Source organism: Athalia rosae, chromosome 1, assembly GCF_917208135.1.
Source record: "Athalia rosae chromosome 1, iyAthRosa1.1, whole genome shotgun sequence".
Classification (NCBI taxonomy): Eukaryota; Metazoa; Arthropoda; class Insecta; order Hymenoptera; family Athaliidae; genus Athalia; species Athalia rosae.
The window spans coordinates 25946698-25960988 of record NC_064026.1 but is presented as its reverse complement, the minus strand read 5'-3'; the positions used below and the strand labels follow the sequence as shown (position 1 = coordinate 25960988).

Below are 14291 nucleotides of genomic sequence, written 5' to 3'. Positions count from 1 at the left end.
GTTTCAGTGACTGTCGAATCAAGAATGTACAAGTATATCGTGTTGTTTCATCGCTTTGATTTATTTCAGTTGTTTTTCAGGAAAGAACTGTTTCTTTCCATTAAAAAATTTTGATCAATTGCCACGTCTTTTAGGAATTTGTACAGGGATGTAAATTTTGGATCGATCGACGATCCTAAATAATCCAGATTTTTCAGTGGTACCGGATACGAAGCCTGTTGCATGTCTGCGCCCTCTGAACCCAACGCTCAAAAATCATGAAAAAATCTTCCCTCACTATTCCTCCAAATTCCCTGAATGAAATTAATTGTTGTCCTTGGTTTACCATAATTATAATTACACGATGTATTCACGCACTAATCTCTAATACGAACAAAGCTTTCAATTTTTCTCGATGTAAATACGCACTATACAATAAACGAACTGGAATTTCGTCTGAAAATAATTCAAAGACAAAATCGTCAATTTTTTTTGTTCTTTCATAAATAACCGGTGGTCGACGGACATTACAATCTACTAATGGCCTGATTGCTGACACTAATGCTGAATTGGTTACTGAATAATTGTTTGAAGTTATAAAGTATAATGAACATATTTCAATTTTAGGGTACTTAACTGCAGTGACTAACAAAAAAAAAAACTTTGTATCTTCGACTTTTTTTTCTAAATGAACCAATGTAATAATTTTCAGATGAAACAGGCCCTAAAAGAGCAGCAGGAAGTAAATGCCCAACTGAGAGCGTATATCGATGGAATATTATTAAATATTGTTGAAAATTATCCGCAATTGTTAGAAGTTAAGCACTAGCGCGTCTCCTAGTCCCTATACCATTTGCCCATTCATCTCATCTCATCTCATTTCCACTCCCGACAAAAGAAAAAAAACATCCCCTACCGCCGATCTGATCCCTCGAAAATCCTACATCTTTAAACTTTAATTAAAGTATAATTTATGTAATTTATTTGATCGCGTGAATTCGTAGCTAAGATATTATCCCATATAAATGAATGTTTCGAGCGTGATATCCGTCCACACGAGCGCGGAATATACCGAATTGTCATAATTAAAACTGTAAGATGATTTGAGGAAAAAAAAAAAACCAGAGAAATAGTGAGAATATATAAATATATTATGTACATGCAACCTACTTCCATTTATTTTTGCGATTATTGAAATATGTACGTACATACTTTTGTATTTGTACATCTGAAATCTATACACGGTGATATACGTTAATTGAACTTTGATCGAACGAAAAATGATTGGATCACATTATAAGTAACGATAGTAATAGCGATAATAAAATAATAATCCAAAACTTTTGCCCTGTTATAAGAATTATAGAGGAAATTCTTTTTATATGCATGTTATGAAAATCTAATGTTATTGTATGTGTATAATGTATAGTTATCAATGAAGAGGTATATGCCACCAATAATTAAATATCTTTTTATATCGCCGCGTTAATTTTTATTTCGATTTAACCGAAGGACTGACGAAACCTCCGTATAGTTTTATCGTAAATAAAAAGAAGAACAAATTTTCAATAATTGAACCGTCACGTTTAAAATACTATGCAGAACCCAGAACACTATCTATTTTACATGGATGAATAACTAAACATATACATATGTGTCTATATGTAACTGTGATTAGACAGGGTTTTCGTGTGCGGCTACGATCATCATCTTACTATAGCACGTTACTTAATGTCAATAATTTAGTGAATATAGTTTATGGTGTATTAAAGTTAGTATTAATAACGTTACGAATATATTTTCTTATCATCCGCATCGTTTCCTCGTATTGAAAGTAAAAAAATAATAAGAAAAAAAAATAAGAACGTAAGTTGAATGCAAAAGATAGAATAAAAATTTAAATACGTATGCTGCAGTATCCTGTGTAAAATTAAGAGAAAAAAAAAAATTATTTGAAACATTATTCGCAGCATGTGATAAATGATTTCAATTCAATCTGCAGTTGTATAAATTGCCATACCGAAATTAATTTTTTATTTTCAAATCTTTTAATTGTCAAATTACCAGCATCTCTCCAGCCCTGTTCAGATTTACTTGTTATGAATAGGTTTCAAAAAATATTTTCGATGAATTGGGAATGATGCAATTAGATATAAATTATATATTAACGGAATGCGATGATTGACTGAAGAAATAACGAGTTCATAAAGAATTGTTATACATATGTATAAATGAATAATATATCATCGTAATATTATCATCCATACGATTTTGTAAATAATATTTTGAATCGTTGAACAAAACTACGGCTCAAATACGACGGAAATTTTAATTATAAATAATCATTGATTGACGATATAGATATAGCGTTAGACCCCCACGTATATAATAATCAACGTTTGAATGTGAAATTTCTCGGTATGATGTATAATCAAAGTCAAACTTCCCTTGTTATTTGTTAGATAATCTTATTTGGTACAGCACCTCATCCGTATATATTATATATTAAACACAACCGTCGATCAAACACTTAAACTCTTGCAGCTTAGTGATCCGGATTCTTGAAACAAACACCTGGAATTCAAGATCCGATCGTATGAAAGATAAATTGAAAATTTTTAATAACTGATCCATACAATTTGTTTTACCTGTATTACTTTTTTTATTTGGAATACCGTTTCCAACGTTGAATCGTTAAATTTGTCAATATCGGAATTTATCCGTGTGTATAATATTGGCTATGCCATTGTGTCTATCAATGATTCTGATGTTTCGATCTGCCAAGTTTCTTTTCCTTTCCTTTTTTTTCAATAATAAAAAACGTAAATGATGTCACAAGTACGATCTTCGAACTTTTTCCGTTACCTTCTTCCGAATTCCTCGCTTAATTAAAATATCTGCCAAAGCGTCTTCAATTTTTATTTTTCAACGTAATTCACGAGTGAGTAGCTCACGGATGATTGACGGCAGAATGACTTTATTTGCAAAATGTTGCCTTGAAGATGGCATCGGAAAAAGTATAATGGTTTTCTAAAAAAAAAAGTACATCGATATAAGGGTTCGAACGAGGTTTAAAATGAAGCCCTTCTCCGTATGCATACTTGTGCTAGAAACCGTATCAAATAATTCGAATTAAATTCATCGGATTTTAAAAGAAATTGAATTATCGAGGTGATTAAATGATGGTTACGTTTACAATATAAACGTCAACTTTTATTGAATCGTATTGCTTTATCTATTAATAATATGGCCATTAAATTTAGTGTTAATGATAATAATAATGATGGTAATTATAATAATATGATAATAATAATGATAATCATATTGATGATAATCATAGGTCGTATCACGAGTACACCTAGACCTACACCTATGCACGTAAGTATTTCTATATTAGAGAATATTTCACATTAATACACTATAAATAACATTTCTATTTAGACGAATTAATGGAAAACAATATGGTGTAGATAATTCGTTGGAATACCGCAGAACTAAAGGAAGCAGAATTAGAGGACTTCAATGATCAGTAAGGAAGGCATGCAGAATCTAATCGGTAATGTCGGTAATAAATCTTTATAAATGTTTAATCCTATATAAATATATATATGAATTTTATATTGCAAATAATTAATTATACGATTTTACGTACAACATATGTATCTCATAGACCTGAAAAAAGCTCGAAACGCCACAAAAGTTTGTATAATGTGAATAGATATATGATTTACATACGATGTACATATACTAGTGGTATATAAATATATATCTACGTACGAATCATTCATCTATAATTTATACGCGTGTAAATAAATATTACACACATGAACCAGAGAAAAAAATACGATGTAAGAAGACTATAATATCGTGAAAAATGTCAATTACATGTGTACGCATATACAATATATATACATATGTAACATACGTATGTGTATACTTAAATCATTTTATTTTATATATGTATACTAGGGTGGGTTGAAAAAAAATTTTTTTTTCTTATTTTCTTAGCATGGGGGCAGAATTTGTACCTTATAAAAAAAAGAAAATTTTTCACATGGGGAAAAAATTTTTCACTTGATTCGAATTTCTCGGTCTACCAGAGAGCCCTAGCTTACAATTAGCTGGAGTCAGGTAGCCACGGGCGCGCGGTTTGTTTTGAGGCGTCACCTCTGCTCAGCCCCGAAGGTGACGTCTCACAACAAAACGTTACGCTGCTGGCTACCTGACTCCAGCAAAGCTCGGGCTCCCCGGCTCAACTTCAATTTTAAATCAAAAAAAGAGCATGTCATTTTTTGATTTTATACGTGAATTACAAAAATGATAGGAAAAAAATTTTGAACAGTGAACGAGTAAAAAACAATCACAATCGACAATTTTTAGATATTTTCTATGATTTTTGACCAAAAAAAAAATTTTATTGCTGAAAGTACCCCACTTGATTAGTTATTTATTCAAAAAACGAGTGGGTTACCTCAAAATATCAAGTAAAAAATTTTTTCCCCATTTGAAAAATTTTCTTTTTTAGCCCCCGTGCTAAGGAAGTACAAAAAAAAAAAATTTCGACCCACCCTAATGTATATCATATATTTTTGTACGAACACGTCATCATTTAAAATCGATAGGGTGACCTTTTTCGACAGTATCAAACCTACAGCATATTATGCATATTGTATATGCGGCAAAATTAAGTCAACTTACACACAAAATTTTTGCACACTGTAAAACTGTGAGAGGAATTAATAATTGTATGATGTGAGAGAATGAAATATCATTATTCTTCATTTTTCTACTTTGCTTGTGTAAATGCAAAGCGACGAGTCACCCGAAACGATCGATCTCACCGTATAGGTAAGTTGTACGCGTCCGTTGAAAACTACACGGCTTTAATTTTATATTTAAACTCCACTGATTTTCCATCCGCAGGAATTCCGTACGCGGGACCGTATATACCCTGCGGCAAACATGTGGGAGTTTTGAAGTGTTAAAAAAATAATAAAGCATCTCGTGCACATTTATGATTGAAGGCTATCGGTACGAAATAGAACTTCGACAACTCGGTTAATGCGCCTTGTACGTGTCCTTATTTTGGTACCCGGTTACGTATCCCGATTGATCGGGGAGGTCTTTGCGTCCTGCGATGCCTTTTCCTTTGCCACTTTCGTCGAAACGCTGCTTGTGCGAACCCGTGTACTTACTTACGTCCGTCAAACGGTCCACCGTCGACGCCGCTTTACCAGCCTGCGAAAAAATTCAATTTTATTATCAAATAACGCATGAAATCATCGCTCGAAACGAGGACCTCAAGGATACTTCGTTTCGTTACTTCATTTCGCTAGATGTATTCTGCACACACCCTTCGGATGAAAAAAATGTCCGGAAGTCACGAGGTAACCGCGTGTTATATGTTGCTATGAATCTGTTAAACTTGTTTTTCCAGACAAAAAGGATATCGCATTGCTACGATACAACAGTTGTACGGAATCACGCGACCCATCGTACAGATTGCGATGTAATGAAATTTTCTGGTCGTTACAAGAGAAGGAACTTTCGTTCCACGTTATTCTAACTCGGGAACAATGAACTTGCGAACCTCTTTTATCATGCAATTCGGCGGCTACTATACGATTAAGAATTATCACTGACTCAACTGCCGAATCGTTTCGCAGGTTTGCTCGTCTGCGGCGAATAACGTGCCAACTAGACGCTTCAGGACTGAAGGGTGTAGCTGATAGATTTATTCATAATTGTGTCAATCGATTGATTCGACGTAACAGTTTGTTCTTAATTCATGCAACGATATTATCAATCCCCAGTCTGCCGGTATACTTCAAATATAATGACGACGGTCTGCTTTTTTTCAGAACTTTCGATGAAGTAAAGTTTATCCTCGCAGCACGAAAATACATCAGGTCTGCTTCACGATAAAATCTGCCCTATTTCGTAATACTTGCGTGAGTTACCGATACACCGAGTCTACAAAAGTCAACACTCCAACTTATTTCTTACGTTTTTTCTTTCAACAACCTTCGCTTGTTTCGCACTTACGAACGTTGTTGCGCTTACTAATTATTCTCCCAATATACAGGTATACCTAGTGCGCATAGAAATGTTTTACTTGGACACATTCATGCAGTCTAAGCGACTCCATGTATTATTCATGTACATAGTTTCAAGCGATACACATGTAAATCCAGCATTTTTTATGCTCGCCTTCGCCTAGTAACGCGCTATTATTTGCTGTCTAAACATTGCTGAAAAAGTAAACCTGAATTTCTCCAGCGTCTTCGATCTCAAGGCACGTGAAACTTGGACGTTGAAAAATTGCGCAATCAAATGTAGCTGCGCTTGGTATGATAATGGATATGATTTACCTGAAGCGATCTTACGATCGACTGTCATGTTACGACGTATAAATCAAACTACCGCGACGCTCTACGAATGAAAATTGATTCTGACGATGATGATAATTGCTACCTACCGCATGCGATGAGACTCCAGGTGCTCCGCAATTCGCCATTTTATTTTTGAGCTCCTCAAGATCCACCTTTTTGTTTTTGGCCAGGTCCTCAAGGTACGCCTTGTACTGCTCTAGCCCTAGCTTCACAGACCTGAAATCAATGATCGATACAAAATTTAGAAATCAAAAAAAATCCACAAGTTTTCTCCGCATCCACATCCCTCAATAAATACCCACTTATGTTTCTTGAAGTATATCCCTGTGTCTGTGGTGGTGATTTTTTTCCCATCGATAACTTTCGCCTGCTTCATCCATTTGTCGCTTTGGCTTAATGTTATCTGTTTCCCGTCACTTTTCGGGTCACCAAATTTGGAAAAGGCCTTGAAACTTGCTGGAAACGATCCAGTCCCAGCTGCTGGGCTCGCGGGACTCGCTGGTCCCGAATTTTCGGTACCTTCGGGCCCGGCTTCGATTTTCAAAGCTGCCAAACTTTCGCTCGGGGGCGGAGCTGCCGCCGCAGGTGCACCGTTCTGACCATTTTCCGCCATCGTATACCCTCTGCAATTGATTCAACGCCGAATTAAAAATAAATATGACAAATTTATTAAAATCTCCTGCGCTACAATGAAATGTAAAGTACAACGCTGATCTCTGGCGCACTTGTTGGTTGAACAGTTTTTGTAGTTTCTCTAGAATAGCAATCTACTTTATCAAATTTCTTACAAGATAAGAAACGTGGGAGATCGCGCAACGGCTTTTGATCGACTGATCGAAGGATTGAAACCGGCGTCTATGAATTTCATTGCATGACAACAAGATAGTCGGGTATACCTGTTACGGGCTAATGAGATCCCGAAAAACTTTTTAATCAACTCTGAGACTACCTAGAAGTGGGCGAGTTACTGTACAACATATTAGCGATCTTTCAACACTCCCAAAGTTGGAGAAAAATAGTGTATACCCTTCGCATCAGTAGAATGAGTATATAGAAAGAAGTTTTAAAAGATATGAAAAACTAAATCAGCCAATTATAGAGTGCAGAACGTCTCTGACGATATGAAACGAACGAAAAAAGGGATCAATAGCTAGAAGGGGGTTGGAGGTCACGGGCTGATAGTCGCTTCACAAAATAGACGTGGTTCAATCCCGGGACTCGAGTCTGACCTCGGGTCGTCGTTTGACCTCGATGATGGATACGTGTCTCAATTTACTCGCGTGTTTAACAATAAGAAAGAAAAACTGATGAGAAAAGGTAGACGAATAAGAAGATAGGTACACATTGCGTTCCACGTGCAACAGCTCGGCGCGCATGATAAGGGGGTTTAATAGCTTCTCGTCACGTATACATCCCGCCTGTTGCATCGTCATATATTAATAGCTCTGTGTTAATCAAACAAGTGATGTTCGCAAGGTTACCTATACTTAATCACGGTTCTGATTTGATTGAGAATAATATACGTATATATTTCGCCCGTCGTCACGCTGCAAATTGGGCCAAGTCGCGTGACGTTTAATGGGATTCCAGAGGCGCATCGCGAATTGTTTCACCCTAATAGAAACGTACGTATATGGATGAATTGCCATACTATATACCATGCATCAGATACAGAAGCGCGTTCGATTACCGGTTTAATATCGCGTGCCACAATTTTGAAAGCTGTTCGAACGAGATTAAATTGAACTGGGTTAGGATATCATACGATTAAGTTAGGTCACGGCTGAAAATATTCGCACATATATTCCAGCACCTCGCCCTACTTGGAAACATTTAATTCCACCTCTATTTATAAACTGAAAATTGACTCTAGATGGAGGGAAGAATTCGTGTACGGGCACGATTATTTTTGTACTTTTAGTACCGTCACAGGCGTGGCAACTACTTTGCTTTCGCTAATTATACAATTAACAAAGTAAGTACAATGGCTAATGTGCTGTCACGAGATACAGGAAACGATCCTCATTATTTCTTTCCGTGTTCGTTAGGTGTTAAACAACAAAAAGAAAATGGACAAATAAAGATTAGCATTCGAAACGAGCAATTAGCAAGGTTTTCTCAAGTCCCGCAACGCCCTTGAATTCTCTGTCGGTTGACTAAAAATTTTATTTTCCTCTTTTGATGTAGCAACGTAGATTTTACTGACGTAATAACTCATCTTGCATAATTCTCACATCTAGTCACTGACCATATAACCATGTAACTCAATACTGAACGTGTAGCGAGTTGCAAGCAATGCAGCGAATTTCTATAATCACCGGGAGAAGTGAATGAATATTTTTTACTTAACATAATCGAACCTGAAAGGGGATTTAGAGGGCTAGTTTCGCTCAAGTATTGTATATCAAATACCTATATATACATTATCAATATACCTATGTATATAATATGTTCTTTTTTCCTGGTGTATATTGATAACGCGAGGTTTTATCACCGATAAGATTACCGGTAAAAGTACCAGGTATAAAATTTGATGTAAATATGCGATAGAAACTGATAAATGATCAATTATGATTATAATACAAGTCTGACCATTATCATGCGTGGCATAAAACGACGGGGAAAAGTATAATGCGGATGGAATTTTTGCATTCATCCGCAGTGCTAACAAACTAACTATAAGTAAACGAATTTCCGTTATAATCCAACGCGCAGGTTGAGGTCGCTCGTACATTCATAATGCGTTCGCGGTCATGTGTCAAATGACGTTCTCGCGGCTTTCGGGTCAATTACGCAATGTGGGAAATAGTTTAAGGCTTAATCTCATAATCACGGTCATGGTGGGCGCTCAAACCACAATTAATAGTTACGCAATTCCTCTTCGTCGTAAATTATAAACTAACTTCAATTCGCTAATCGATTGATTTTTTGTCTTCCCAATTGTCAGCTCGATTCTTTTTCATTCCTATAAATATACCCGTCGTATTGTTAAAAAAGTCAAAATAATAATAATCCTATATACGTCTGTATAGATTATAATTCGCTTCTTGCGTGCGACTCTGGTCATGATCTATATCCGAAAGATACGATTATCACGCGGATATGAGAAATTTCATTCCTTTCCCTTCGTCGGCTGCCGTTTAATTATCCATTGATAGGGACGTGACGCGGCGCGAAGATCACCGAGCATGAACAAAATAGGGGATGATGTCATGAGTCCTTGGTGCTGCTCGCTGAAGATATAATACGACCGATATACTCAAGGACTTCGTTTTTAAGAACCTTTAAAAGAATTATACATGTATATTTTCTTGAAGTTTTTTCGACTCATTATAAATATGCAATTAATTGGAAGCAGCTTTCGGTTGGTCCTCAAGGGTCAGGGATATAAATTTATGTTCTGATCGCGCGTCGTATATCTGCCCATGAATAAAAGATGCGAAAAATTTGCCTGAGGTCTATACCGCGTTCACCGGTTTGCGAATAATTATACTCTTAGCTGCCGTATGGTGATCCTGAGTGACCGCGAGTAAGAAAAATGAAAAAAAAAAAAAATCTACGTCGATCAGAGTTATTTCATACCTATAAATAGGCAACGCTAGTTTCGGATTGTGTCATCGGTAGATATGGAACCGGAAAAGAGAAGTTTTTGTTCACCGCTGCACGGCGGTGCTCGTCTAGCTCCCGGGTTTAATGGAAGTCTGGCGAACAATTAACAACTCCTCCACACGCAACGAAGGCATCAACCCTATCAAATCTTGACCAATCGCTCACGCGTGCATAAAATAAAATACCGAGCTAAGCTATACTCTGTCGAGTTTGTTCCCTTTTCATCATGCATAGGGTACTCCAAACGAAACTACAAAAAAAAAAAAAAAAGGCTTGCCGCGAGACTGTTAAATACGAATGGTCCTCGCTGCAATTCGCTAATTGGCACAACATAGAAAGCATAATGGGTACATGATATTTTCCCGCTCCCGGTGATCCGCTCGAACGAATATTCATGCATAAAACATGCTCTCCTGTGATTTACAAACAGCGGTTGAGGAACCATCAAAACATCGTAGTATTACTACCACGGTCGAAAAGTGGGTTCGAATTATGAAAGTGGTTTGGAAAGGCCACGCGCTCCCCTAACTGTAAGGGGTGAAGGAGAGGGCGCATGTGCCATATTGATCAGGTTCTCCTCATCCATGTGCTCAAGTTGGACGATGGTATTGCTCGAACGTCTGGGTATGTGAGAATTTATTACAAGAGCTGAATCTCTGCACGGAAGAGAGAAAACGTTACGCAGACGCACGCGGACGTTTCACATTTACGCAGACGCTCTGGTCGATGGACGCTTATGTTGCAGGGTGAAAAAATGCGAAAAATTTTGGGGAAAATTGATCACCCGAGTGTAAATGAAATGGGAGATGATCATAACTGCGTGACAAATATAATCTCCCATTGATCGTTGAAATGGAATACCGTGGTGGGTTATCGTCGAGCTTTTATATTTTCCCACTTCTCAACTTTAAGATAATTTCTGCAGGTACGCGAGAAACCGCGATGTAAATAAACAAGGTAAAGGTCGATAAAACCTGTTGACGATTGATTCTCCTCTATGCACTGACAATGAGATACCAGCAGGCCTTCCGTGTTATAATGTAGTTACGTACATCTTTCAATTATCATCTCACTCGTAATCGACGCCGAGGACAACAAAACTTGATGGTGTAATCATCACGATCTTGTCTCCAAAATCTTTCGCAACTTGACGACTTTTTGCAGATGAATAATAATCAACTATCAATTTGATTCGTTAATAATTTTCGAATGAAAGAGTCCGTTTGTCATTGTACAAAAAATAACTTTTACATCCTCGAGTTGCGTATCAATTTAGCGCCAGAGATTACGTGGCTCGGACCCAACCGAGTGTTGCTCGCATCTCGTTTTGGCTGTGCGTCAAAATAACGATGAGAAGACACCGTGGCGGATATAAAACGTCGAATTCATTGCTAATGACGCACTTCGTAAGTAAATGCAGAGGTGAAGATATGTAGTTTTGAAAATAATGTAAAACTAGGAGGAACCGATACAGACGATCGTCCGGAAGATGCGAAGTTCGAAGATTATACCCGAGGTCACCCACAAACTCACTTTTTTTTTTAGCTGATTTGACGTTACTGCTGCAGTTTTCGATAAATATACGTGAACGGAAAATTTTCCAATTACCAAAGTCCTAAATTCAGAATTGCCGCGTCGCGCTTGCGATTCCGTCTGGGAAGAGACTGATCCGCACCCGTTCGTAGAATTGCGGCCGTCACCCCCACTGCCCCAACATCATCGCCGCCCCCACTAGCCCTGGTTGCTCCCTGCTTCTCGTTTGCAAACTTGGACGCAATTTGTCCGGATTTAAAAAAATTGGGCATCCCATCTTTTTCTTCGATTCACATGACAATAAGGGTGACTTTTTACAAATTTTTTCCCAAACAGATTTAATCTAAGGTTCTGAAATCCGAACAGAAAAATCGACGCCCGTCATCGTGGAAAGATAAAGATTTCGTCTTATCAGGGGATTCTAAACTTTTTTGCGTATTGTGACTTCGAGGTACAATTAATGGTAGAACTTTCTTTACTATGCCTGAGATACTCTGATATTGCCAATTTATGATAGCGCATTGACTGAAAACTTGTGAAAAACTTCAAAATTCACAACTATTCACACACGCGACCTAATGAAATTTGAACAGATGCTCAAAGGATCGATGTTTCGGTCAGGTGGATCTCACCTAGGATGTCCCCCATACGTAGATATGAGTGTATCACACTTCATAGGTTTTCATTTGCAACTACAAATTAGTTGTTACCACTTATTTTATGAATGTGCAGAAGAAACAAAGCGAGAATATGTTTTTCGTCTCATTAATGTAATTAAAAATGTTTACCCCAAATGTATGAAATTATTAATGCAATAGTACGTTTCTCAATTTGGTATCAAGATCATGGATGAGTCAGCCGAATGATGTGCACTATAGGTAAGAGAATCGATCTTGTCGGAATAGAATACCTATTTTCGTTGAAAGCCAAACCATTTAGCAGGGGTAAAAAATACGAAATTATTGAAAGGTGCTCATTGCCAATAACGATCTCGGTAATTGACTGATTGTGAGGTAAGTTCCAGGTTGAAATTCAAAAAACAAAAAATTCATTAGATATTTTACTCGTTCTTCATCGGTAAGAATATACATGAAAATGTCAGCGTCTGTATAAATCGTGTAGAAATAACCTGGCAGCACTTTAGCGGGTTTTCAGTGCGTAAAATAGGACGCTCAAGGGTTGATCTCGGACACTCACTAATTATTTTTGGCACCTGAAACGCCCGCTGTAAAATTCTGCAATCACTTCTTGAGTTGAATTCAATTTATTCCTCAACTGTTCGATGACCAGATCCCATAATCATTTCATTTTTCTGAATGCGAAATGCGCAGTATAGTTTTCTATTTTTTCGAACTGAGCCCACTTATTTACGAGATAAATTCTGGATTAAAATTGAACGTACTTTACATCTGATCATCTGACCTGAGCGAGGTATTGATGGAAAATTCTTCTGCGTAAGAAAAGTTGTAACGCGACACACGGTGAATTATACCTCAACTTTGATAAAACATAAGCTAAACCTTTTCCTTTTTAGAGTACAACAATCATATTCATTCAGTAACTTATTGAATTCTGCGGCTGAAATTATGAATCCGTTCTAATCAGTCTAATAAATGTTATTTTGAGTTAGTCTACACTTGAAAATGGTGCGTTTTATTGATAATCATAAACATAGTTTAGGTATAAACTGTAACAACGATAATCATTGGGTGATCATATAAATTAACTAACAATGTGTTGGTGCTAATAAAAATAATCACTTGCTTTCCACAGTTGAATCTTTTACTATATTAGCGGTCAGCAAGTTGCCTTTTTCTCGTAATTTTCTGTCTAGAATTTGCTGTTTTCTCTCCTCTTCATCTTTTTGTAGCTGTTCATGTCTTTTTACTGCAAAATCAACTTCATCTGTTAATTGAAGAATCTTAGCCTGTAAAATGATAAACCAGGTTCTAAACACATACAACTCTGATTATAATCATCACTCTACCAAGCTAAATGTTTGATATTGTCTACTATGATTAGTGTGCTCACCGCATACTCTCGTTGCTTTTCAATGCGAGTCTTGTGTCTCACGCCTATTGGCGTTGGCCGACCGTCTTTATATGAATAATCGGGTAAATTTGTTAGGGGCCCGTACACATTAGGATTTGCAGTGAGTCCTTGTCTGCAATAAATGAATTCAAAATCATGTTTAACAATGACCATTATTCTAATTGATACTGTTGCACTCAATCATACCTTTGTCTCCATTTCTGGTCCATTTGTAGAGATGAAGATGTTTGCACATTTCTCATGCACAGTCGAATCAAATTCCCTTGTTCTGAAATGTACAATGTACGAAAATTTTGCAGATGTTTTTCAAAATAATACAAGCAGCAAATCACAAATAGGAAAGATAACCTAAAGATCTGAACCTCGATTGGCAAGAATTCCAATACGCACCTAAGCTATGACTGGATCTAACGAAAGTCTTAACTAACAGAGCCATTTCGAGCGAGTATGCACTGATCTCTGCTAGATCTTCGATGCCGCTAATTATTACTAGCAAAATTCAAGGTAATATTCAGCTGAAAAATAATCGAACCCGCACGTATGATCCATCCAAACATTCATGAGAGTATGTAGCTTATTAGGCTGTACCCACAGAGGGTACGTGTAGGTTGGTAGGCATAGAGGATCCCTAGGTAGGCAGCGTTGACTAGTTCAAAGACTGTTTGACGATGCTTTTCTTCGATTATAGGAGTGATTAGGCAGCAATTTCCTATCATAAAAAACCAT

At 36.9% G+C, this 14291-nt stretch overlaps 3 protein-coding genes across 11 annotated transcripts in view; 1 reads left to right on the top strand and 2 right to left on the bottom strand.

Moving 5' to 3' along the window:
- The window catches only part of LOC105685215 (rab11 family-interacting protein 4), a 44908-nt gene extending 42091 nt beyond the window's left edge, over positions 1 to 2817 (top strand). For all 5 annotated transcript variants that reach the window (XM_012399121.3, XM_012399118.3, XM_012399119.3 and 2 more), the window contains one exon: positions 692 to 2817. In XM_012399121.3, the coding sequence (XP_012254544.1) occupies positions 692 to 808 (117 nt within the window). In that variant the 3' untranslated portion in view covers positions 809 to 2817. The remainder of the gene's footprint in view (positions 1 to 691) is intronic.
- A 1942-nt stretch (positions 2818 to 4759) lies between these two features.
- LOC105685279 (tubulin polymerization-promoting protein homolog) lies at positions 4760 to 11693 on the bottom strand. Of its 5 annotated transcripts, none has more exons than XM_048648772.1 (5): positions 11514 to 11664; positions 10879 to 10880; positions 6674 to 6994; positions 6458 to 6587; positions 4760 to 5217 (listed from the first exon to the last, which is right to left on the bottom strand). In XM_048648772.1, exons 3-5 carry the CDS (start codon positions 6982 to 6984, stop codon positions 5038 to 5040), a joined length of 621 nt encoding a protein of 206 aa, XP_048504729.1. In that variant the 5' UTR covers positions 6985 to 6994; positions 10879 to 10880; positions 11514 to 11664; the 3' UTR covers positions 4760 to 5037. The 5 variants fall into 5 exon arrangements, with proteins under 5 accessions (XP_048504729.1, XP_048504730.1, XP_048504731.1 ...); XM_048648773.1 differs by lacking the exon at positions 10879 to 10880 and adding an exon at positions 9139 to 9141 and having other exon boundaries at positions 11514 to 11654; XM_048648774.1 differs by lacking the exon at positions 10879 to 10880 and having other exon boundaries at positions 11589 to 11693.
- A 1452-nt stretch (positions 11694 to 13145) lies between these two features.
- LOC105685165 (39S ribosomal protein L52, mitochondrial) lies at positions 13146 to 14146 on the bottom strand. The gene is made up of 4 exons (XM_012399024.3): positions 13956 to 14146; positions 13752 to 13833; positions 13545 to 13677; positions 13146 to 13440 (listed from the first exon to the last, which is right to left on the bottom strand). Exons 1-4 carry the CDS (start codon positions 13999 to 14001, stop codon positions 13270 to 13272), a joined length of 432 nt encoding a protein of 143 aa, XP_012254447.2. The 5' UTR covers positions 14002 to 14146; the 3' UTR covers positions 13146 to 13269.
- Positions 14147 to 14291: the final 145 nt, after the last annotated feature.